Below are 27,100 nucleotides of genomic sequence, written 5' to 3'. Positions count from 1 at the left end.
CCGGGGGTGAGGATATGGCAGTCATCAGCATCGTGACTCTATATCTAAGGACCTTCAAGAGAGGAGGAGAAAAACATGGAGGAAAAATAGTACCTGAATTGATTTTAAAACTTCTGATTTTTTTTCTGTTTTTTTTTATTTGCAACAATACTGCTGTGACATTGATACAAGCAAAAGTGGGGAAATACTTTTGTGAATAAGAATTTAATTCATGTCACTCTGATAAAAATGACTTTGCCTTCTATGAGCTCACAGAATGCAACAATCAAATTCTGGGGATTGGGATGAAAAACAAATGGAGCACATCACAGAATCACAACCTTGTATGAACTAAGCCATTTACATCAACCCCCAAGGAACAGACCCCCTTATATCAGGTCAGGGATGCTCCTGGGATCTTTGAAACCAGATTGATGGCTCAAATGCGCACAGGAGTAACTCCAGAAGATCACATAATTGTGGCATGAGTAGGAGAAGTAACAAATATATTGTTTATCTACAAAGTAGCAAAATTATTATTAGGAATAATGTAATAATGTGTCTATGGAACTGCTCTATTCTCATAACACTCAGAATGCAACATACAAATGAACACAGAGCAGAAATAAGACACAATGCACATACAACATAATAAAGAATCAATACAACACAAACATATCATGCAAACATGTAATATACAAAGCTTGGGTTCTCAATGTCTTCTACATCTATTTTCTACCCTTCAATGGTCTTGAGCCAGCTCGCTCATGCTAAACTTGTCGACCACAATTTGTTTCCTGAAAGGTTCACAAAATCCCAGAATACCTTATGAAATATTGCCTGATCTGCTCACTGGAGTGGCTCAACAGAGCACAAAAGAAGCGTCAAAAAGTGGCTACATGCTTAGCGCGATCTACAAGCACTCGGTGCACCATACTATTGTTCCAGTTAAGCAGTAAAGATAAATAGTGGTGTGTTAACCAGATTTGACATGCTGTGTAGAATAGGCATCTTCAGTCCCAAGACACAGCCAAACACAAAATACAAACATTTCACCATCCACTTTGGACTGGATAAGGCTTTGACAATTTGTCACTTGGGTGTGAGAGTCCATACCTTTGTGACTGGTCATAGAATACCAAATGGTGTACACATTGTTTTTGGAATCTGACAGTGGTATATGGTTTAATTAAGGCTGTAAAGACCAAACTTCATCTTGTTCTCCCCTGCAGAAGCCTGGCTTTGACTCTTCATTTTATTGAAGGAATCATTTTCATGTTATGATTTTAGGGATGAGGTAAGTGGCAGAGCAGAAGGACACAGCTACACTAACCCCATTGAGGTTAGATTGTTCTCTTGTGCTACGCAAAGCTTGGTTTTGTGTCTAATATTATGAAAAGAATAATTCAAACTGTATCTGTGACTCACATTAGAAGACAGATTATACAAACCAAACAGAACTTAGGTTTGAAATTTTCACAGAACTATTTTAGTGGCATTTGCAATTACCTCCTAATCTAGACAATCAATTCCTATCTAATTACCTAATTATCATTGTCTCAATGCTATGAAAGACCAGATTTGCTATTTTATTCTCTTTTATTGTCTTTTTCTGAGAAAATTGACAGATTGTGATCACTCTGGATTTACACAAACTATCTAAAACATTCATTCTGAATTGAATCTAAATTCCACACTCTCTTTAATTTGTTTAAAAGATTTTATAAGCCATTGCAACAGAAACTGTCAAATGTAACCTAATGGAGGTATAAAATAATAGACTTCATACGATGATACCATTCGGAATGCTTCCATGCAAGTGGCTTTGGCATACTTGTAAAGCCACTCTTAGAGAAAATTTACTCAGCATATTGGAAAAACAGTAAATGAACCAAATATAAAGCTCATCAAAATAATTGTCTGATTTAAAGTACTACAAAGTAAACAGTTTAACAGAAGATCAGAAATATGAAGATGCATTTGTTGGGTAGAATCATGTTTTGTACAAAAGTGCTCATCTCAGTAGAAGACAGGTAAGGTGCAAATAAGTCTATTCAAACAGAACGCATACTGTACACAAATATCTATTTAAGTTGAACACAGGTACAGGCTAATCAAATCGAGCACATTTTGCAGAAACAAATATTTTAAAATACAGTTCATGCTATGTAAAATGTGTTTTCCTAAATGGAGCATATATTCTAGAAACATGCTGATTTAAATTGAACATGCACTGTGTAAATGTATTCCTTTAGATTGATGTTACAAAGTAAATATGCCCATTTTAAGAGTCCATAAACTATATAATCATCTGCATGCCACAAAAGCTGTGTAAATGTATTCAGTTAGACAACAAAGAGCAGAGTTCATATTAGATTAACATGTTTATTTCAAGCATATCATGTATGAATTCATCCAGTAAAATAATGTATTATTTAATTCTGTTCATTAAAATAGAGCACAGATTTAACTCAAAAGAGCTAACTTATTCAGGTACAGCACAGCTTGTATAAGAAATAAATAGTGTTACTCTGCATGAACAATCCATTTAAATTGAGCATGGTTGCAACCTTTGCATTCATTTCAAATGATGTGTACAGTACAAAAAGCTCCTTTTAAATAGTTAGTATATAATTATGTACACTTGAATTCACCACCTGTTAAGACCACTTGGGGGTAGTAGTAGAGGGTCACTGAAACCTAACGGAACCGTCTGCAAGCATAAGCCTTTATATTTGGAAGAAATACAATACAGGGAGAAAACTGAATGAAGAAAAAAGAAGTAAACACTTTATAAACATGTTTATTCAATTACAGAAAGCAATTTATAAATGTTCCCATTTAACGACAGTGCAGGTACTGTGTAAACAGAAACACTGTGTGCTGTATAATTGTACCAATTAAACATGCTTGATAAATATATCCATTTATGTAAAATGTACTGTTTAAATGTGATATTTAAATCAGAGCAGAAGTATTATATCAATATTTCTATTCAAGACAAACATATACTTTACAATTAGAAATTAAATTGCCCAGGCCAGGCTGACATATCTAAATTAATTCAAAAATATATAATATGTCCCTCACAGTTGTGTACTGAATCAACATTTCTTCTCACTTCCACTTCAATCCAAAAATATATCAATTTTTGTAGCCACCTTCTGTCATGGCACAACTACCTAACATTTCTTCTCAAGTCCTCCATTTCAGTGTCAGAATTATTGCAACAGAAGAGCAAAAGCAATACAAACATTCCCACAAATTGCACTCTGTATATTTCCAGTGCCAGTTACAAATGGAACAGCCATTCAAGAAATGCACAGGATATGATTCCATGAATGAACAGAATGAATCCAACACAGTGCAGACTGCCAGCCTGGCCCTTAATGGTTAATGTATTCCAGTAAAAAGGCTACCTCCCAAGCAACTTAACCTCTTCCAGTGAAGGAGAAAAAATGTCTTATCTATTTCTACACCTTTAACCAGAAACTATTCATTCAACTCCTCTCTCCCATTTCATACGGTAGAAACCTACTCAATGTGAGAAAACATCCTCACGTTGCTTAAATATTTAGCAAACACTTTCACCTGCAGATTGCAAATGGAGAAGGAGGTAATTGTTCATTTGAGCACTATCTGTGTTTGAGGTGGATAAATTATGTTGTCACACACTAAAATTAGCAGCAATTTCTATCAATTTCACAATTTCCAATGCTAATTGCAATTTTACTTTTAAATATACTTGCACCTGTTTTATCATTTGGTCAAGATGTTTTAGGTACAAAGGTAGTGTAACTGAAGATAATCAGTGCTTTTAATTAACTGTACTGAAGATGTGCAAAAAGAAGCAATTATATTGCAAATGAAAGAGTTTTTTGGCCTTAAATTATTTTATTGCAATTACTGGAACACAAAGCAAAACTACAAGATTCCATTTTTAATTTTTAATTACTTTAGTATAACCTTCCTGGGAATGAGTTACTCTTATTATAATTATTAATTAATTTTGCCTTATTACTAAGTAAATCAAGTAATAATGTAAAAATTAATTAAAACATCAAAATATATATTAACTCACAAAAAAGGGTTTTTGGTGGTCACAATTTAATTTAACTTCAATATTCATTTCACACAGCAAAATTGTCTTCAAACTCAATTTAAGCACCATTAAAATAACATAGTCTCAGATCTTAGCTAGAGAACTAGGTTTTAACCCCTCCTTGAGCTCTGTCTTCAAATCCACACTTTTTACAAGTGCAATTTAAAGCAGAAAGTTTTTACTACGAGAATCCTCAATGACAATTCCATTCTTAGCCCCAAAGATTTAAAACATTTTAGCTGCAGTGATGATCATTCTCAAAGCTGTTAAATGACAAAAGTGATAGCATCAAGGGAATTCAAAATTCAAAGAGCTTAGACAGTTTAAGCAAACTTAGCCGGAGAGGATAAGCTGGAACATAGGCGGTTTGCTGCTTCATATGGAAAGGTGTAGAAATTAGACACAGTTCAGAGAAAACCTGCATCAAATATTAAGGACGTCAGACTAATGGCACTTAGAACTGATTTTACAACAGAGAGCCAACCCTTCTCAGACTGACAAGAAGGGGTTCGACCTCTTTCAAAATCATCTTCGTTCCAACGCCCATCCATTAAAATATGCACTCCCTGTATGTCACTTGATGGTTTGAGGCAGGAATGAGTCACAGGTTCCACGCTGTCAGCTTGTCAGGCCCCTTTAAAAAATATCCACTGTCAATTTATTTTTTATAATTAGAAAATAATACCAATGTAGACATTCGAGTCAATTCCAATAAACTATTCCAATACTCCATGACATAACAAAACGCCTTAAGATTTGCTTTATTTCTTCACACAAAAATGACATTACATCATGAGGGAGAAAGTGTCAAACATTGTGAAAAGTGTCTTTAAATAGATCCCAATTGGCTTCTGTGAAATTCATTTAGTGTTCTCACAGAAACACCAGTATCTGAAATCGGTGATTTGCACATGCACTTCAATATACTGTACAATGCCATTAGGTGATGCACCTTTAATGTGTAAAGAATATTGTATTTGAGAACATTGAAGGAACCAAAATTGTTCTTTCAAAGTGGCATATCATTGTCATATATCAAGTTGTAGACAATGCACAACAGCTATCGATGGGGCATCACTTGATGAGGTGCAGATGCTGATGATACACATCAAGTTATAGAAGAGGATTGCCGGCAAGGAGACACAAGTATGTACTTAGAATCAAGGTACACTAACATCAAGAAACACTCTGCATCATAAAAATATGCCAGAAAGAAATTAACAAAAAAAACCTATTAAACATAAACAGACAGGCTAACAAAATGCTGGCAATGAGTTAGCAGCTCTAATGCAAACAAGGAGTATGGTTGGCTTTCATTAACCACTTGAATTTAGTACTTCCAAATTACAATGCCATTACATGATGTCATTAGAAGCATCGGACTGAGCTTTGTAACTTACTGCCAGACATCTGGTATCTTTATGTGTAGTATACGTCAAGCTGAGGCTTTACATTACCAACGAAGCTTTTGTGTTGTGTATGCAGAGAGGGCACACTTTGAGTTGGGAAAACTGGCACCATCAAGATATCCTACAGTCCAATGACAGCTATGCCATGAGACACTCAATGGACAAATCTCTCCAGCCCAGTAAAGTAAAATCCACATGGTCAAACTCTTCTTCAGTTCAGAATCGCTGCTACTCTGACATTGTTTCCTCCTTTTCTTGCCAGTTTCACTTGAGAATAAATGCAACTAACAGTGCAAGCAGCCAATTACTTCTAACATTGAAACCCTTGCTCCAACCACCTCAGTGAAAGGGTGAGCTGCCCATGGAGAAATACTCTGGGCCAGACAGTGTATCTGAACTGTTGCTGTTGAAAAATAGGCTGTTACCTGCTTCACTGAGGACACAAATCCATTTTCCACCACAGGGTACTGATAAGTGGGTCATAAGGCTGCAAACACATCATCAGTGTCATGTTGCTCCTGTCCTGCTTGTAATGGGAGTTCAAATTCAATTTCAATCATTTGATCTAAACTGAATTTGATTTCCACCACCCCTCAAACCAAGACTGTATCAAGTGACTGCATGTGTATCTGTTTACCTGTCCAAATGTTCAGCAGAGAGAAAGGAGCAACAGAGAATTGAGGATTCAAATCAGACAGTCACAACCTTATTTAATTATGTACAAATGTTTTGGGGTGTTTGCACACTAGTGATGGGATTGAGAGCAACTCTTTTATCATCAAATATGGCTGTTCAGCAAATTTTACAAGTGGATTCACATTCCTGGAATTGAACAGCATTGTTCAGCTTTTGAAATTTATAATCCTAGAATGTGTCAAAAATAATTGAGATGCATATCCAGAGTATGCTTATATGGCACACAGTTCAGGGTGAGGTGGGATGATATGCTTTAACTAAATGTAGTTGGCTTTAACTGGTCTAATTCTGATAATGCTTTGCACATTAAAGCCTAGCACCTCCATCATTTTTAAAGACATTGAGTGTGAGTGCTTTTAGCCCAAAACCAAGTCCCTTTCTCTAAGGATAAGCTATATTATAAAGTTAAAGGTTTATATATATATATTCCTAAAAAGTCAACTGTGATGTTGGAGTGCACAATGTAAACAGTTTGGTCCTAATCTAATACCAGTGACAAGTAAAGATATATATTTTGTGACTGTGTCTGACAGAATCCATGTCTATGCATATGTGTCTGTGTGTTTATATATGATATCTGCATCTGTACAGGTATCTATAATTGCATTTTCTCTGGGTAGTGTCTATGTGTAATTGTCAGTATACATTATTGTTTCCACGCTGTGCCCTGTGTTTTTCTTCATTCTTCTTTCTTCAGTAACTTGTTTCCATCTCTCACTCAATAACTTATATCAATACCCATCCAGAAGTAACATGCACATGAATAAGATAATTATTTTGGAGACCCTGCTGAAGAATGGATCATAATTTTGACTGGAATTTTAAACATAACATGAACTTTTTTTTCTCACAGTAGATAAAACTCAGTTTAGTTGATTTCATTTGATGGGAAACAATATCAAATTTCAGGCAATTGTCAAGCTGGGTGATAGGGTAAGCATTTGAACTCAAACAGGAGATGAATATGTCATGACTTCTTTTGGGAGGCTCACAATAATGTAAGTGTTGCAGAAACTATGACAACTGTAGCTGTCACAACTTAAAAAGTGACGCCTCCAACCTTTTCATAACTGGTGTGGCTTTTGATTTTTGACAAGGAACAAAGTACCTGCTTCTAGGGGTTTACATTGGCTATGGCTCCCTGCAAACTCACACCCTGACCTGCCGTACATTCTTTCCAATCGAGAGACGCTTCCCATGACTACTTCTGCAGAGTACCCTGAGCTCACACCTCCCCCCCCCCACCGCACCACCCACCCACGATTAAATCTCACAGCAAACACTTCTTTTTTTTTGAAACAACCTGAGGAGTGGACTACAATTCTCTCCTTTACAAAGACAGACAGAAAACAAATCTGAAGGTTGCAGAATCTATTTACTAAGCTGTTTCTCTGCACCTTGGCAAAAGGAGGTCTCAAAGCACAGATAGGAATAAACAGAGCATTAAATCAAGTAAAACTGTGACAAGGGTCAATATATATGCGTGGACAATGCCAGTGAGGCATCTCCAATCTTTTGTTCAGAGCTTAACAAAACTCTCTGGTCACACTACTTTAGCTCAACACTGCTCATCGAAAAACCATCAATAGATGCCCAGTGCCTGTCAAATGCAAAGCTGAGGAAAGTATTTCAAAGAATGTTTAACTTATAAGGTGAACCTCTATTACTTGAATAGAGATAGGACCGATATTTTTTCAGGCATTGGGCTACCCAGGCAGTATCAAAGAACCATTCAGAAATGGTTCTGCGCATTTATTTCTCCACAGTGCATCCAAAACTTTTTCTGTCTCAACAGAGAATCAATGGCTGCTGTTTATTTCCTTTGACACACAATGGACACCTTTTCATTTACCATGCAATTTTAAAATAGCATATTTTAAATTCTGGGTGCTCATAGGAAGCAATTTTAAAGCGTTTTGCACCACAACCCCCCACCCCCACCCATGCAGGTCTTTATGCTTGACGTTTGAATAAAGTGTATTTGCACTAATCAGATTTTTTTTGTATTGAAATAACTTTTCAGACTAGACCATTTGAGTTTGATCAGCGCTGTCTCCTATTAACTAGAAAACTGCTGGGCCATCAAAAGAAGCAAGCTCTTCAACACAATTATGATTGTACAGTTTTCACATGAAACCAAAAGTGACAAAATATTGCAAGTACACTCTAAGTTTAGAACTGACTACAATTTTTTCACAAGTTTCTTTTTATTGTGACACCGGGTTACTATGTTTTAGCTTCACCTTTACATACCCCGCACCCAGAATAACAACCACACAACAGCCATAGTAGCACTGAAAAAGTGCCTTGCATCGTGCTGACCTGCACCGTTAGGGCTGATCTTTTTTTTCCACAGAAGCCGAGAAGCTTTGTCTCTTTCACCCTGCTGCTGTCAATTCGCTGCCTATGTGCTGTCTCTTTCCCAGTCCCAACCCTGTCAGTTTCTGGGCTGCCAATTTCAACTTGAAGCTTGACTGGGCTGATTTGATGTAAATACCTCGAGGGAGAACCTTGAAACTGATGAACAGTTATGTCAAGTCGATTTTGCACTGTCGGGAAAAGGTAACCTCTGCACAAAAAACAACAAGGTTAAAGAGATGGGGGCTTTGCACGTGGATTACGTTTCTCATACACCACGCTGTTTACCATCCCTTGGAAATTGTAACTGTCAGTATAAGTCCTAATTGCGGATGCAAAACCTGCCATTATAATAAAAACGGAGGCAGTGCAGACATTAAGTGTTACAGCCTAATTTGTGAGACTACTGAAAAGGTAGCGCAGATGAATATTTCATTACATTAATTACTGAAGACAACTCCTTCCTGCCAGCCACAGATGTGTGTACTGTAGCTAGCAACAGCCACTGCTAATACAACAACGTGCAACATATCCCCATACACACACAGACACACATTCATAACATAAAGTTTCAAAGGTGTTAGGCAAGTCTGAATATGCTGTCTATACAAATGTCAAGGAATTTTTTTTTCTGAATCAAATGCAAGGGAGGGCTTCACACTCTGACTTATCTGCTAAAAGCAAATTCTACTGGATTATCAAGACTGCTGGATGCTAGAATCGAGGTATAGAAAGTTGTACAAAGGTTGGATTCAGTTTGGTTGCATCTTCAAGAGTTGTTAAGTTGACAAGGGCTATCTGAACTAGTCGCATCTGTGCTGCCTTTTTTGTTTTTTGTTCTAACAGCAAATGAAACTCATTATTCAGGTAAACTACTTTTTTTCTTCCTATTTAGTTTGAGGTTTTCCTGTGTAGTAAGTACTTGGATTTCAATGCAGTTACCTCTCTGTGTTCATTAACTTTGCAGTGCTTGAATAATGAAGAATCTCAACCAATTAAGTAGTTTATATACATATATTTTGAGCATTTATGAAATACAAGGAAATATGACATACCATGAATACCTCATGAAGGAGACACCTTTGAGTCGCGTGAATTGTTCGAACTATCCAATCATTCCTAGCATGAAACTATGTGGAATAGCTTGGGAATTGTTTTGTGGCAGGTATGGGCTCCCATTGAAGAGATAGCCTTGTCACAACAGTGTCCATTACTGGAGACTGATCATTTTACATTTGGTGAGAGCAGCTTTGTTTATAATGGGAGCTTTCCTCAAAAACGTACAATAAATCAACTGAGAGTTAACAACAAAAACAGACAAGGACTGTATTTTTTACATGATGAACAAGCAACCAGCTTTACTTAGACTACCATATCAGTGGACACTTTGAAGACATGATGGTCTATTGAACTTCAACGGTCTGTGTACGGCCGCAGGTGAGCATATCCTCAGATTAAACAGGCACATGTGCCCAAGCTGTTTATTGCATAAGTGGCTGCTGCTATCCTAGAACAAATGAATTCCAAAGTCTTGCCTCTGCAATTACAGGGCTGTTTACATGTAAACTCTCAACTGCACGTAGAGGCACAAAGGGGCTCAAGAGAGTAGTAGCTAATCTTTCTTTGCATTTACCGCTTACTCTCTGAGGAAGTGTTGGTCAGCACCACAGTTTAACAGCAGAAGACACCAGGAGCTGACACATTTACAATTAGCATGTATTGAACAGTTAACCTTTAGGTTTTACAAGTTTTCATGCATCATATATCATCATCATGAATTTGGTTCTTTAAATAAAAACTTGCTTTGAAACTTTTCCTTTGATTTTGCTGGTATTAACTAACTCTTGTAATACATGCCTCTTATGTTTCATTTATGTATTGAGTTTGAAATGAAACCACTTCACAGTGAACAGAGATTGAGTCAACCAGTATTTTAGATATATAAAAAACAAAAGTTTGATTTCCAAGCATAATAATTTTCTTATATGAGTCATATGTTGATATTACCCCAAGGGACTGAGCAAAGGACAGTAATGTTGCCACCTTTGGTCATAACTTCGCATATCTTCAACAGTCACTATTGTAAGAGGTACCTCAGGACAAAACACTGCCCATCCAGCTCATGGCCAAGTTTTTGTTAGTGGGAGAAAGAGAACACAGGTGATGAGAGCAATGCTTACTGAGGAGGGGGAAAAAAAAGCAGCTTTGAAATTAAGTTTAGATCAGAGTATATGAAGTATCCGATTCATGTTAATAAATAAATAAATGGCTTGGATTCTGGATGTCATGATATCTTAATCTGCTGATCTGCTATTGATTGTTCACTCTGCCAATGACCTTGCCAGAAGTGCTCTTCCACCTTACAATCAAATACACAGTGCCGTATGTCACCAGTACAGCTCAAAACTAGTGTTTCACTACAGACCCCTGGGCAGGAGATGGCTACAGAAGCTCACTGCACTGGCAGCACTTGCTCTGTCAATTTCCATTTTTCATCCAAAATAGTTTTGCCAACATATACAGAAGTATTCACACACAGAAAAAAAACATACAGTGTACAGTTGTTTCTGCCATAGCATGGCTTAGTTCGATACTGCATCGTATTTTCTGTTAGTATTTGGAATTTGTTGTTTTATGGTTATCTGTTTTTCAGTAACTGTTCCCTCTGGTTCCGGTAATGTGTTAGAAAACGCCCTGTGCAAGCTGTCACTTAATGGGAAGAATCACTGTTCAGTCGTTTTATGCACGATTTGATATTACACATTTTCCAAAGCTCTGGCTCTGTCCACACAAGGTCCAGAAGTGACTTTTTTGCCTATGAGTGGCCTGAGCTTTCTGTCGAGTGGTCCGCAATTGGCTTATTCCCAAAGATCTGACAGCATCCCCTCTACATTCTTACCTTTCTAAGACTAGTTTATGGTTTTATTTTGAGGTGGGTTGGGGGGAGGTGTGGTGTCCCACTGCCTTCTCTGGTGGTTAAAGTCACTTTGCCCTTCCTCTGTTCTCCTGACCCTCGCCTGCGTCCCCCAGGGGCCAGGTAAGCGCCTCTCTGAACGAGCCGCTGGGAATTGTGCAGAGGCGGCGTCGCCGGACTAACCTTCCTGATGCCTAATGCATTTCCCGGGGGGGATATCCCGCGTTCGCCCATCACCAGCTGCTGGGACGGGACAACGTGAACTCATGCTGTCCCCAGTGCGGTAACCCTTCACCGGTACTACCTCTTCACTCAGGTCCAAGTCGGACTTTTGCGAGTTTATTGATTTCAAATCTCCACTGGAAATGTACTACACGCTCCTAGCAAGCCCTGCAGGAACCGCGGGATGTTTGTAATCAAGCTTCACGATGTTCACTTTCAACTCCTTTCATCTCTTTGTAATCTGACTTTAAAGAGGAGATGGGCAGAGTAGCATATCATCTTCGAGGGAACTTGCACAGTATCGTCCAATCATCAGATTCTGTGGCAGGTGAGTTTGCAGTTTTAGCATCGGCTCTAACAAGATAGGAAACACCTTTCACGTTAACATTCTGCTTTTCTCACACTACCACGCTGCTCCAGCACACTGACACATACTCTATTTAACTCACTATGCCTCAAACACGAAGTTCACGAGCGACGTTTTATTTCAAGTGAGAACGGAAAGTGAAACCTCTGGAAACACGGTAAATTTTATCCTCTGCTGGCTTCCACCGGCATTGAGGGCAAGAGAGAGGGGAAGCTCCTGAGAAAGTGCCCTACCCAGGGGTTAAAGCGTCTGTGAGCGACTGAGCAGACATCAACCCATGCCTGGCAAAGGGCGATCCTAGCAAAACTGCCTCGCACAGAAATGTTTTGTTTTAAATTGCAGTCAGCTTCCTACTTCACTTACTGCCCACCCCAAGTTCTGTGTGAAGGTGTGCGCTGAAGTGAACCTGGTTAAATCTGTCAGTCGCTGGAAGGGAGGGTGACATGGGGACGTCAGAACAGCAAAACAGGCAGCAAAGGACCACTACCCTCACTCCTTATGCTCCTGAACAAAAAAACATTAAAGAAATCGTCCAGAATGTAAGTAGCATGAAAACAGTGCACCGCCCTTCGAAACTACTTCAAAACTAAACTTGCGTTTGGAGACTGTTTCAGTCCCTTAACATCTAAGGTAAATAAATAATAATGCGTGACGGATAGTTCCCTAAACAAAATTTCGAGTTTTACTCTTTAAACGAGATGGAATCGAATTCCGCTGCCCCCCCCCCCCCCTTGTTTGGGAAATTACATTCTTCTTGTTAATTTCACCAAGCCAACTAATTGTTGCGAATTGCAGCTTATTAACGGAATCCGAAATCTCTGGTTGGTAGCCCGCACATCCCGTTAAGGGTTCACTTCCAACGGAAAAGGCTGCTGCACTTCTACGGATTTGGAGATAAAGGTGGTCACTGATCTAAAGCTGTCACTTGCACCGATTAAATAGCTCTAAAATGCCTTGACATGACAGTGCTCTGTATAGTGGGATGTCGTGCCCAGCTCCACTTTTGTGCTGAATAATTTTTTTTTACATTTTTTAAATAAAGACCTGAAATATACTTGATGAATTGAAACTAAACTGAAACTAAAATAGAAACCCGTCAAAGATATTATTCCTTTCGTGGGAACACAATCCTGTCGCTCACCCTCCATGGGTGAACTGTGAGGCTGTATCATACAACCACACACACACACACAACATGTTGGGTAGCAGGCGTATTCAGGATGTACACCTGACCCCAGGCGCGGCAGACTCGGGAGTGGGAATTTGATCCCCTTTAGACAGTTCTGCTCAAGTGTTGCAAGCGACTGGCCACGAATAGTACCGGCATGCCATCCTGAAACATTATCTGTCTGTCTGTCAAGCAGGCCAAGGCTACACGGACAGGGGAGAGAGTGCGAGCCATGTAAGGCTGTAACTAGGGAAAGCCCAGTTAGCTCTCTCAAACACCTAAGCTATTTTCCTCGACACTAAACCCTCCTCTCCTTTCTCTCTCTCTTTCTCTCCCCTTCCACCCCCCTCTCTCTTATCCTCTCACTTTTCTTTTCATCTTGTTCTTGATGCCGAATGCAAATTTAGCCTACTGGCGGTGAAAGGGCTGAATTGTGATTAAGAAGAAGCAGCTCTTTCTTTGTTCTCCCCTCAGGGGATGTTTACTGGGAGAGACACGGCGGATCAGATATGAAAGGCATTCAGGTCACCATTGATGTGAGTGAAAGTGAAATCATACCTTAGGCATTCAAAAGACCGCAGAGTCAGAGTTCAGCTAACGGTGCCTCTGCTGTGCATATTTTCCCGTTAGGCAGAACTCTCAGACAACAAAATAAATAACTCTTCCCACAACAACATGCAAAGATACACTTCCTTTACATTTCAAAGTTATTTTTTTCGAAAAGCCTGTAAAATATTACACTTTCTGACGGCCATAGGATTGATCCAAATATATTTCTACTGAAACGTGTATGATTATGTTTTTAAAATTTCGCTTAGCTTTTTCCACAGATTCTGTATGCATCTGCTCAAACATCAGCAATTAAGTGTCGGGTGATCTTTATTAATTACGTTACACGCATAAAGCAAAAAAAAATCAACAGTAATGCCACAGCAGCCAGTCTAACTCAGTCCCTCTCCCCAACCCCCTCCCCGCTATTTATGTAAAAAAAACAGGCTAAAAAAGAGCCAACTAAAAGCCCATCAGAAAAGGTGTCTGTTATAGACGCACAGACAATTGCACCCTTGTGGAATTGTGGACTGAATAGTACAGTGGACACCCTAGCACTATTGACGTTATAAACATGTAAATGAAACACATTAGTCCTGACAATCAATTGTCTGTGATCACTGCAAACCTGCTCTCTCCCTCTCCTCTCTGTTCTTTGATGACAGGCGCAAAATAGCATGTACCTTGGGAAGCCGCTTTCTGGGAAATGACACCAGGAGCGAAAAAGAACGCCAGTTTTTTTTTAAAAAATCAAAATAAGAAGCCTAGAAAGCCTTCTCTTCTTCCTCAATCAACGAAAGCGCACCTACAAGGCCAGGACTAATGACAACGGGGTAAAATGTTTGGACTGGAAATAATTTGCCTTTGTTAAATCTTGAAAGCAATGTTGCCATAAATGAATGCCTGCCTATCTTTTACCTTCAGTATAAGTGCAGACACAAAACTCTGCTCGCAGCATCTAGTCCCTTCGCTTTAACCCGTTCCTCCAAAGTACCTTTATTGACAATGATCAATACATCTTAACAGAAAGGAAAGATCCTTTACTAATGTGTTTACAGCGGATGATGGATAACTGCTGGGGTCTGAGGTAAGTAGAGGGGGCGGGGGGGGGGGATAAATCTTCACAATCCTAATGAATGGTTTTATTATCTGAAAAAAAACGGACAGTTGATTGTTATTGTGCCCGCTTTGCACTTTTACTATATTTGATATAAAATGTAATATTTACTATCAAGGCCAATCACCTCACATTTGGTCAGCAGGCTGGTTGCAAATGGCAACCAAGTGTAGCTTTTACAGTTAGCTGTTACTTGCAACACCTGATGAAAGTATTGCAACAGTGTTTGGACGTTATTGAAGGTTTACAAGGCTCCACCAGTGACGTTTATTTTCTTGTTATCTGGAGAGACTTTCTCTCCTTCTATTTCACCCTCCTTCTTCCTCCTGTTATTTTAGAACTTAAAGCATTTCTTTTGCTGCAGCTGGGCGGATTCACGAAACTTGAACTGAGACATACACTGGGTCAGCCGACCATGATGATAGGCTCACTGTTCAGCGTCGCTCAACAGAAACAGCAGTGTCGGCCCACAACAGTTAATCCCATGATAGTTTTTTTTCCCCCTCTCACTCTCTCTCTCTCTCTCCCTCTTCAAAGGCAAGAACGGGCTCGACGGATATCTAACAATCAGACTGTCCCAGATTCGGCAGATTTGAAATTTTAAAAATGTTGGCTGGCTTTATTTAAATGGGGTTTCTCAATTTTGTACAATCACTCGCAGCTGAAACCCACTTCGAAACAACGACCAAACTTTTCTTTTAAAACAGTCCTCGAGAAGTTGGTTAATTTCTCACTGATCCTGACCCAACTTTTAGCAGTTCAAGGCATTTTGTTTCAGCAGAAGTGACCAGACCGCCGGATGGGTCACCAATAAGAAAATAAATTTTAAAAAAATACAATGACCAAAAGGCTTAGTGTGGGTGGTGGAACAGGCGGCTCAACCTCATCATTAAACATTGCGGACATTATTTCTGCAATTAACAAAAGGGTTCTCTCTCTCTCTCTCAACAGAACGCTAGCATTCCCAGGGAGTGTCACAAACGGGACCTGTGTGTGCGTGTGTGGTGTGAGTTAAGGTGATGAGGTATGTGAGGGGCGCGGGGGTGAGAGGCTGTGGGGTGGGGGGGGGGGGGGGGGGACCCTAACAAAACATTAGTGTGCAAAGGGTTAACCAAAACAACAAGGACAGTTTTGTCACCCTCTCCACTCGAGTAAATACACCCTGAACATCGGCGATCGACTGCCAGTTGTGAAATTGCTACATGCACATCAATTCCACTTGCTAAAAAGAAATTTGATTTCCTTTGATCTAACTGGAAATCAAAGTTACCCAAAGTATAAATTATTAAGTAAGCGCGGGTCTCCCGAGTCCTGAAACAAAACACTTAAAGTAAAAGTGTTTCAAAGTTACAGATGAGTCAGTAATCATCTGACTTGGGTTGTGACTGAAACTGACACTGCCTTTTGTTCGATTTTTTTTGCTCTTGGTATTTTTTTTCACTCCCCTCCTGCCTGGCCGCACACTCGCAGCCCAGCATCTCCTCCTTCTCTTCTCTCTACACCCCCCCCCCCCCCATCTCACTTCTTTCCTGCAATGCATATCGCCCTGATAACATCTTCAAATATTGCTATCAGCGGATGCACAAGCAAGGAGCTGACATCTTGTCCATGACTCCAAGAGAAGGCGGCGGTGGTGGTTTGGGGTGGGGGTGGTAGAGGGAGCCTTTTTTTAAAAAAAAATCTTCTCCTGCAGTCAGCGATGATAAATGCAGGCTATTCCCCGGGGGAAAGACATTTGGATGTGTGCATGTCACGGGAGAAAATGAAAAGCGTTTTTACCTGCAACCCCCATCTAACTACCAGAACGGAGGGGAGTGGGGTAGAAAAAAAGGAGGATGCGCATTAAAGTGTTAAAGTAAATCATCCCGTTAAAAATATCCAGAAAACAAGATACTCCAGAAAACTTGGAAGTCACGTCAGAGATCCAGCCAGTGATCTTCAAAGCACGTTGGTATAAAAAGCAACCCTACCTTATTTGTCTCCCCTAACATTGGTTTGTAATCTCATGTTCCCATGTTTTATGAACACACACGAACACACGTACATACAACAGCAGAAAGAAGGGGAAAACCACTATTGACAGCAGCAGCGTGCTTTTGGAATACTTAGAAAGGGAGAGTCAGAGAGCGAGAAAGAGAGAGAAAAGACTCACACTCAAGCCTTGATATTACAACACAAAAAAAGGAGAAAATCAATAAGTTTAATCTGCTAAAGGAGGAAAAAGCAGACTGCATCTAGGGGGCAAGGTAGCATTCACACACACACACATACACAGCCTTCTCGTCCAGTCGGTGTGAACTGTACTTTAAATAGAAACTCGCGATTGCTCGCCTTTTTTATTCTGCTATTGTTAAAGGGCACTTTATTTACTGATCCAGTCAAACATATCAAGGTGGGGGTGCATTTTTCTTTGGGGGGGGGGAGAGTACGGAACACAAGATGAAATGAATGTTCACACAAAATGTCGAGCTGGCGGCATAACATTTGAGCTAGTGCGAGGTGAAAACATGAATAAACGCATCAACAAAGCCTGATCCCGAAACACACACAGGCTTTAAATAATGTGAAGGGCGACAAACGCACACACACACACACACAAAACGACGAGGTATCAAAAAGGGAAACGTTTTATTCCGCTCCCGGTATCACCCCTCCCCTCCCTTTCCCCGCACCACACACAGACACATCAAAACAAAATCTAAAGAAACGTGAGAGATCTCCTCATTTAAAAAAAAAATTCGCCTGACGGTCATTTTCTCTCCTTGAGGGTTATAATTTTTGAAAGAAAAGTTGCAGTCATCTCTGAGAGAGAGAGAGAGAGAAAGCTTGGACAGCAAGTACGAAAACATTTAACAAACATATGTATGTAAGGTGTGTTCTGTTAGACTGAAGTGTTGCCAAAGTCTGACACGTCCTTTTTTTTTGATCGAAAAGAGTTTAGCTAAATAAGCGATCGCTTGGAAAACAAACAAAAGAGGCACATAACGGTTTCCTCCCGTAGGCGAGTCAAGTATTAAGGAGAAAGAGAGAGGGGACGGGAGTAACTTTCACACAACACACATCCACCACTTTCACTGGGGTGTGTGGTGGAGCTAGAAGTGGGGGTGTCTTTTCAAAGTCAATCAACATTACACAGAGGGGGGAAAATACAGCCGCTCTTCACAATCTGAGGTTAACTTTGTGCGGGAGGCGATGGTAGCAAAGGAAAGGTGCTCTCTCCTACCGTTTTTCCTCCTGGGGTTGGCTTGTTTTCGCCTCTTACACCTGGGGCCATCCGCCATGATCTGCTGCTTCATTGATAAGAGTCTGATCAGATTCCAGGACTCGGCATCGGCTCGTCCCCCCCTCCCCGGCTCTTTTCACGACGCTTTACGGTCCTTCGGAGGGGGAGATAGAGACAGAGAGAGAGAGAGAGAGAGAAAGGGAAGGAGAAAAAAAGAGGGAGCGTTTACAAAACATACACGCCAACAATGTGTTTTACGGTACTCATTTAAATACTGCCCGCGAAATAAGGCAGAGCCCGGCCACCAGCGCTCTGTGCGGACTTGGGCTTCAGTGATCCCACAAGCGGGCACCTCTCTCCCTGCTCCACACGCACACCGTTCACTCTCAGCCCTGACTTTATCCCCGAAAACCTTCACCAACTGGGGGCCAACTGCACTGGAGTGGAGTGCCTCAGTCTATCCGTGAAGACAGCTGACGCTCAGACCACTGTTATCTGTTTCTATTTCGTGTTTTTTTTAATATAAAAAAAAAGACAAAACAAGGCGATTGTTTCCTCCTCTCGCTCCCCCCTTCCCCTCCCAACCACTCCAACCTCCAGGGGTTTGTTTTCTTGTTGACTTTTTTACTCTTTTGTTTGACGGTGAGAAGGGGGGGGTGGGGGGACACGCTGACTTACGAGATGGGGGAAGAGTCGGAAAGCAAGGCGCCTGATGGTACCGTTCGTTGGGCGTGAGGACCGGCATTGAATTGCTTCGCAGGACTTCCAGAGGAAGAAAAAAATTGTTTGATTTTTATTCCTCCTGACTGTAGGAAACGTGCGATCGTTAAACTACAGCAACGTTTGCAACTGAGGTGTTGAAGGCAAACTAACGGTGCCGGCTGAGATCAGACTCGGTGTCAATCTATTCATTTCCGCCCTCTCTGGAATTTACACTTTTGCCTCTTTTTATTTACTTTTTCAACAACACCCCCTTTAAAAAAACACACACAACTATTACAAATCCTCACTCCACACACGCACACACAAAACGCAAAGCATCAAACGCCCGCGATGATTAAAGGTGATTCCGGCTCGTGTAGACGGAGTGTAACTGTAATATGACATGACTGTGGTAATTCCCCCAAATTTACAGATGTCCCTTTTTTTTCAAAAAAAAATTAGAAAGGACACACACACAACTGATTTACGCCAGGCGGACCAGGGCAGGAAATGATCATTTTATAAACGTTTTGTTGTGAATTCAAACCGAAACGAAAAATGGGGGGCGGGGGAGGGGAGGGGGGGCAGTCCAGGCGCGGGTCCAAAAAAAAAGCATCAAACAAGCGGACAGCGCACACCAACTGTACGTTCAATGTGCAGATATTTACTCCTGCTCCTTGTAGGGATCAAAGTCCGACCGCAATCCACATAATTTAAACAGAAAACGCACACAGCAACAAAGAGCATAAGATCACTCAAAAAAATGGCCAGTCTGACTAAGCTTATGTAATAAAGTCACACAAGCGACCAAGCATGTCATAGTGAAAAATGCCATCAGTGTGCCACACACAACTGCACTTTCTTTTTTACTTATTTGAGTGAAAGGGGGAAATAAACAATTGCGGCTGCTCCTACACAATGAAGCAAACTAGAAATATCACCCGCTCCCCTGAATTCTGAGCACTACAGACTTCAGTCTCAAAGTCGCCTCCAACACGAACCCCACCTTTCACTTTTCTTTTGCAATCCGGACTGAATTTTGTTAGCCGCCACCACCTTCCCTCACCCCCCACCCCAGAAGTTTGCTGTTTTCCTTTCCTTAAAACTGACAGCCCAAGACACATTTCTTTTTTTTAAAAAAAAGTGGAAGCACCACTTAGTTCAAAATACGATTCAAAGTTTTGGCAACAATTGCATTCACAGCGAACTGGGGACCCGGACTGTTTCACTCGGTTGTGTAGTTACAAAACGTGCCTCCTGTTCTTAAACCAGTCTTCCAGAATTGAGAAAAATCTATCGATCTTGTCAAATCCCTCGAAATTTCCGTCTTTACATTGGAACTGCAACGAGGGGGGAGGCACATTGTAAGTCACTGTCGCAGCAGGTAACGGTTCCTTTGAATAACCCAGTGCTCACTAAAAATAACAACATGAAAATCACCAAACGAGAAACACACGCGTGCTGGGGGAAAAATAAAAATAAAACTGACGTTTTAGCGCGAGGATTCACAGCAGCTGACGGACATGCCTCATTTTGCCCCCTTCGGCACCTTTTTTTTTCTAACACCTGGATGTCAGGTACTTGAACAAAGTTTTGCGCCTAAAATGCAGGCAGGATCGGAGAGGGTTCTGCTGAAAAAAAGATTCTCTAAAGTTCATTTCCACTCGCACAACAATACCTGCGCACAAAATCTAAATCTGTAAATACAGACAGATTGATAAATGTTTAAAATACCTGCTCTGTCCTGGCTCTGTTGTTTGGTAAGACTGTTGGGAGGTCGACAGCGTGCAGATGAAGGAACATGAAGATCAAGGCGAGATTTTTGTTTAAACGGAAAGGGGGAAAAAAGAAACCTTTAAAGACTTGAGGAAGGACCGTTATTCCTGCTGTGCAGGTTAGAACTGATCGCTCCGTTGTCTCTCACACCAGGAAACACAACCTGTGGACGAACTGACGTGTTCCGCTTGTTGGAATGACATTTTTCTATAAAGAGAGTCCCTGAAGTGCGGCCCCAGAAACGCACGCCACCTATCTTCGTGGTAAGGGATAATTGAAGATCCGTAAACGTGATCATCGGTAGATGTGACGTTTTCAAACATTTTTCTCCCTCTCTCTCCCTCTGAGTGTCCAGTCCGAATCTGGATTAAATTACCTTTTCAATTCACAGCCATCAGCAGAGAGGACGGGGCAAGGGGAAGGCTGGTGGCCAGTGGAAATGCAGTTGCCTCTCTCTCCCTCGCTCGACGTAATCCTGAAATGGCATTCTTACAGGGTTACATGTATCTGAATGTCCTGATCACACAGCCCCGCGCTGCTCAATGACTCAAGGCAAAAAACTCCAGCCCTTTCCAACTCCTATTCAATACACACAGGCTAGGCAGCAGGAGACCTGGATGTATCGCTATGTTCACCAGATGAGGCTGCCGTTCGGATCAGTCCTGGGTTTGATTCTTGTTATTTTTCACATCACCCTTCCACCCCCCCGCCCCAAACACACATACACCGTCATGTTTATTTCAATGACATTTATTATTTAGCCGAAAGTTTGGCAGCTCGCGTCTTTTTGTTTGGCTAACTCCCTCCGAATCCTGAAATCCCTAACTTTTCAGCTCGTCACTGACCCTACAGAATGTGTCACTCGAAACAACCCCAAAACTTTTATGGGTTTCTACCGTGGGAACTTCTGGTTTTTTTTCAAACAAAACACGGGAGCATCATGTCCTCTCGTCTTTTTAGGAATGGCCCCTGTAGATTTTTCTCTTCCAGTGCCTTGTGATTTGCCATTTAATTACTTCGACCTTTGAGGATAAAGCTTGAAACAGCAAACTCTTCAGATTATTCAAGTCACTGTTCTGACCCTCTAACCCCAAGTAACCGATCTAAAATTAGGGGGGTGGTTGGGGGAGTGAATGCTTTCGATGGGGTGAAACGCACTGGCGGCCAAAGGGTTAACGCGTTAAGTTGATGAAGTTCTCGTGGGAAATAAAAGAATACCTGGTTTTAACTTAACCACGACCCACAAAGATGGATTTCGTGAGGTTGTTAGGATGAGGCAGCGCATAGATTTGGGTTTATGGGGTGTGGTTGCTAAATGCCTTATGTTTGTAAGTGCTTATGTGCGTTTATCCGCGCCACTGTGTCTGTGCGCTTTCCCCCTACTTTTATGCACCAGTTGTACTTGTCCGAATATCTGCTTCTCACCGTTGGTCCAAAAAAAGCTCAGCCTCCGCAATGCTACCATTGGCTCCGTCACAGCCCCAAGCGGTTCTGACATGTCGCTAACTCCTGCTTGGTTAATTAAGTTTTCAATCACCAGACAGAGGGTGATAATAAATCGCATTGATAATTCATCGAAGCCCGTCCTTCATTATCGCAGGAATGGGAGGGGCGCTGAGGTCTTTTCCTAAGCATGTACAACTTATAAGATGTTGTGGTTTCTGTAACGAAATGTAAGTGAGCTCCCTAGAGATGTAGAAAAGTCTTGATTCCCGAGATGTCTCTTTTTAACTCCTGTAATTATTTCAACATCAACGGTTAAAGGTAGCACAAGCTGCTTCGTTATAAACGACTGGAGTTATAAATTGTTTGAACAAAATGACCTGGTTAAGGGGGATTCTGTCGAAATGTAAACCGAGTTCATGGAATTTCACAGCAAAATCTCTTCCATTCCTGTCTGAGGGAAGTTCTGTGCTCACTGCCAAAAGTTTATCCAGTACTGGGGCCAGAAGTCACTTTTTTTTTAATACAAAAGTTTGATAAATCATTTTTCTTAACATTGCAACATAATAATATTAAAGAATACCCAGAATAGACATAAAGTGGTGAAAATGGAGTCAAGCACTTGCCTCACTCGCTTACCAGGTTCAAATTGCTTCTTTTCACTTGGAATAAATTCTCTCTATATGCACCTCTTTAAAATGAATTTGCCTTTTGATGCATATTGCAAATGCTTTTGTTTTCTGAGAGTTTGGAGAGTAGTGATGGTGGTGAACAAACATATTGCCTTAGACAGTATTCTTCAAAAAAAACCACTATTTCCAGCAAGACAAAGTTTATAAAATGATAAATTGTGCAAGATTCAGTAAATGCAAAAACAAACGTTGGGTGTCATCCCATGAGTAGAAAGTCGTCTGATTTCCCTTGAGCATAATTCTAATGATCTTTATTTAACTTAGAGTTTGCCCTGGTTTAAAAATCTAATGACTAAAGAGACTAGTGATTCACTTAAAATATGTTTTTCAGACGGGTTCTGTTGCTGTACTTGTGCATTATTTTTCATTTAGATGGTAGACCGATGACCTAATTGTGGAAACTCTTGTCGAGAGGTTTATTGATCTGACAGGATGAAGGACTTGATTTAACATCAGCAAAGGTACAGTCATAAAATGGCATTTCTGCAATGTTTCAATTTCCACATATACTTTTGCAAGTATTAGAATGAATTCCTCTAATCACTTTCAAGTCTACCCAGTTATTAGTTAGATCATACAGACAAGGAAGGTTACAGTTATGATTAATGCCAATTAAATGATCTCAGCTAAGGTGGCAATTGTAATTGGTTTTAGTGCTCCTGGCTAAAAGAATGGAAAATCAGCCGAAGTTCATAACATCCACTATAGAGTGGCCATGAGTGTTCATCAGGTGAGGGCAGGGCTTGGGTTGATTGATGTTCCTTGTGGCCGCATGGTTTCTGACACTGCCAAGACATGTGTAAGAATAATGATCACTTAAGGGAGATACTGCAGGGCTGGGAGTGTATGAGGAACTGTTCCCATCAAGATGTTTAGGAGAGGAGAAAAAATAGCAAAACAAACATATTGAAGTGTTTTATTAAAAAGAAGTCTGATATTTAGGTGATATTGGTTTTTAAATTATTATTAAGACATCTAATGTATGTACAACACATGTTAAAAGAAAAGACAAAATGAGAGTACAAGTTAGCCTATAAAATAGTTCATTCCTGAATGACCTTTGCTTTTTCTGTGAGTGTCATTAAGCACATTCTTTTGAGTTATTTATTTTTAAAAGGAATACTGATAGTGATGTTTCCATTCATAGAAACATACAAAAGTTCTGCACATCATCTGACTGATCCTAAATACTAATACCATATAATTAATCACTCTCAAATATTCATCCCATTCCTTCTTATATATTCTCACACACTCTTCCTCTATTCCATAGTCCACTTCACATGTTCCTCACTTGCTGTGTAAAAGATATTGTTCTAAGCTCTTTGCAAATTGCATCTTCTAAACCTGAGCTTATGTTCCCTGGGTCTAGCATTTGTAGCAATGTCAAACATAATATTAATCCTCACATTAACTATCCCTTTAACACTATTGAATAACTTATTTGAGCCTTCTGTTTTTCAAAATAAGTCATCCCAGGGTATTCCATTTCTTCTTACAATTCAAATGTCAAAGCTAGTTAACAGTTGGGTTTTCCATTTCATGATCATTCCTGATGCATAGATATCCTTGTCGTGGTACAGTGAGCAGCATTATATAATATCCTCATGGCAGCCAAACTAGTGCCTTGAGCCAATTTATTGTCTTCTTGTGAAATATGTGTACTAGGTCTCTTGGTATTTTTGTTAGTTTTACTTACTGTCTCTGCTCACTGAACCCATTAGGTTCTATAAGGATTTGTCCATTTTCCTTGTTCACTTTCCCTCTGCCAATGAAGCCATGCAATTTGCAGTGGCACTTTATAAATTTATTTTGCAATTATCCACTTTTCTATTCATCTGCTGAATCAATTATGACACCTTTATTCAGCCTTTGTTATAGTTTTTTGATTGACATGTTGTTCTGCATTATGTGCTTTGCGACTGGGATGAACATTTGCAAAATTCTTTTAACTTCCAGGGGTTGGTAGAAAACCTAAGATCAGGAGCCAGTTTGGAATCCAAGTGAAATGATTGTTGACTGCAGCAGCCACAGCCCAAATCCAATTCAGTAAAATGTGATCCCTAATGTGTGAAGCCCCCATTTATTTCAGTTTTGGACCAAAGCTGCCAATGATCCAAATAACGACAGCGTTAATCTGGATAATTTTATTCAGTACCATTAATTTAGGGCAATCTGAAGGAATTTTGCTTCAAATGGTCTTTTCCTTTAAGAACTCTATATTACAAAGTACCTTTTTTTGGCAATTGCCCACTTTGCATATATGCAGCAGATTATTGTAAACAGTACAATACAATCTGTGAGGCATGTCACTGTATTTGATACAAATTTATAAAAACAATCTGTGAGAACATGTTGAAAATGTGCACTCTTCAATTCAGCAGGCTTGAGAAGATAACATAAGAGTTCTTTTCACAAAACAAATTAACCTAAATTTGACTTGGTATCTAAAAAGTAAATTCTTACTGACACTGAAAACAACGTGTATTTGTTGATTCACATTTTATGAATGTTAGGAGTCCCAGTTGAAATACAAAAGTGGTCAAAATCCTTGTCGGCAATGAAAGCACCGGTATTGCTTTTAAAAGCTGTTTCTGGGCCCATCTGGGTCAATGTAAGATTGGTGTCAGTTCATATAGACAGGAAGGGTCATAAGGCAGGCATAGATTTACAAATAGAGGTGAAAAACAGTAGCATTTGGGAAGCTCTTTGTTGATCTCACTCTATGCCACTCAGTTGTTGAAGGCAAATCTGTAGCTAGTTAATTAGTCCCAGCTTCTTAGCAACAGTTTCCCACTCCCTCAAACCTCCCAAGATGAAGTGGTTAGCTATAATTTATGTGAGATATTTCAATCAATATTTGATTGAATGCAGAAATGGTTAACTGAAGTGACAAATTGCACCTTTGTGCCTCTTATCTATGTAAATGTACAGAATGCAAACATTGTACTTGCTATTGTCATTTTGTACGGTTCTGCCAAATTAAACCTTGTGGCATAACTGTTTCTAAAATTCACCACTTTGACAGAATTTATAAAAATACATTCCCACCAGCACTTACCACCACAGGTTTCCTCTCTTTTCAGAAGGATGAAACATATTCTGGACACAGTTCTGTGAGCATCAGTAGTACTCTGGCACCACACCTAAATGGCCATATTTCATTTATGAGTCTGGACTGTGAATCTATTTAACTGTGGAGAAAAACATAGTTAACCTTGTTGGTGTCCTTATTGAAGCCCTTCAGGGCACTAAAGAACACTTAAAATTATGAAACCTTGTCTAATGCTTTCCTTTCCAGGCCTAGGACACTGAGAAGGCTTGTGGTATTCCCACAAAGATCCTAGCTAAAGGCCTGTGCACTCAGCAGTGACGAGCAATTAAACCTGGATCTATCCTAATCTCGGCCCGGACAATTACAAAGGCCAACCTCCCATCTATAGAATCCATCTATCAGGACTGTTGTCAAGGAAAGGCCCCTAGCATTCTCAAAGATCCATCCCACCCTGGCAATGCTTTTCTACAACCTCTACCATCGGGGAGAAGATACAGAAGCCTGAACACAAACACCAGCCGATTTTGTAACAGTTTCTATTTTGCTGTTTTTAGAGTAATGATTAGACTCACAATCTCTTAACATTTACCTGAATCTGCACTTTTGCTTTTGTCACTGTTTACCTATTATTTACTTATCTATGTTACTTAACTATGTGATCTGCCTATATTGCTCGCAAGACAAAACTTTTCACTGTGCCTCGGTATCCGTGACAATAAATTCAATTAAAATCTCTCATATATGTTTACTGGCTATATTCAGGACAGGGGAGTGCATCCGAGGAGCAGGAAAATTGATGTTTCGGGCAAAAGCCCTTCATCAGGATATTCAGAACATCCCAGTATTACAATGTGCACCTCAAACAAGCATTAACATATGCAAAGGAGATGTTTCAGGCTAAAGTTCTGGACATCTGGTATATTGTGTGATGTAATTCCAAAACGCAGAGTATATGCTTCATGACCACCCGATTGGATGCTTAGGAGTCTACTTATTAAATACAAAATTGATACAGCACCATTGAGTTTCTTGCCCACGGTAGCTTCTTCCAGTTGAATAATGGCAAGTTCAAAGCCATTATCTTTGGCACTCACCAGACATTCAGGTCACTTATTCTAAACCCTGACTTCTACCTTAGATTAAAGAACACTATTTGCAGTTTCAGTGTCAAATTGGACTTCCAGCTAAGTGTCCAATCCAAAACACTTTTCATTATAAAGACTGCCAGACTCTATTTCCTTCAGTATTATCTGCTACTTAACCATCCTCGTCCCATTGCTGTTGAAGATCATATGTCAACTTTCATCACTTTGAGATTCTGTCTCCTC

At 40.2% G+C, this 27,100-nt stretch overlaps 1 protein-coding gene and 1 long non-coding RNA gene across 4 annotated transcripts in view; one reads left to right on the top strand and one right to left on the bottom strand.

Annotated features, from left to right (window-relative positions):
- The window catches only part of zeb2b (zinc finger E-box binding homeobox 2b), a 151,223-nt gene extending 130,000 nt beyond the window's left edge, over positions 1–21,223 (bottom strand). The window contains exons 1-2 of one of the 2 annotated variants that reach the window (XM_060827106.1): positions 20,541–21,223; positions 18,105–18,258 (exon numbers count right to left, since the gene is read on the bottom strand). In XM_060827106.1, the coding sequence (XP_060683089.1) occupies positions 18,105–18,177 (73 nt within the window). In that variant the 5' untranslated portion in view covers positions 18,178–18,258; positions 20,541–21,223. Of the gene's footprint in view, positions 1–18,104; positions 18,259–18,782; positions 19,012–20,540 lie in introns of those variants that run through there. The other variant, XM_060827107.1, reaches the window with a different exon arrangement.
- Positions 15,855–26,655, top strand: LOC132817048 (uncharacterized). Of its 2 annotated transcripts, none has more exons than XR_009644848.1 (3): positions 15,855–15,905; positions 23,090–23,178; positions 26,019–26,655. It is a non-coding gene; the product is annotated as an uncharacterized LOC132817048 (long non-coding RNA). The 2 variants fall into 2 exon arrangements; XR_009644847.1 differs by lacking the exon at positions 15,855–15,905 and adding an exon at positions 21,088–21,248.
- The last annotated feature ends 445 nt before the right edge of the window (positions 26,656–27,100 follow it).

This window comes from Hemiscyllium ocellatum, chromosome 7 (genome assembly GCF_020745735.1).
Source record: "Hemiscyllium ocellatum isolate sHemOce1 chromosome 7, sHemOce1.pat.X.cur, whole genome shotgun sequence".
NCBI lineage: Eukaryota > Metazoa > Chordata > Chondrichthyes > Orectolobiformes > Hemiscylliidae > Hemiscyllium > Hemiscyllium ocellatum.
The sequence above is the reverse complement of the archived record's forward strand: the minus strand, read 5'-3'. Positions and strand labels throughout refer to the sequence as shown.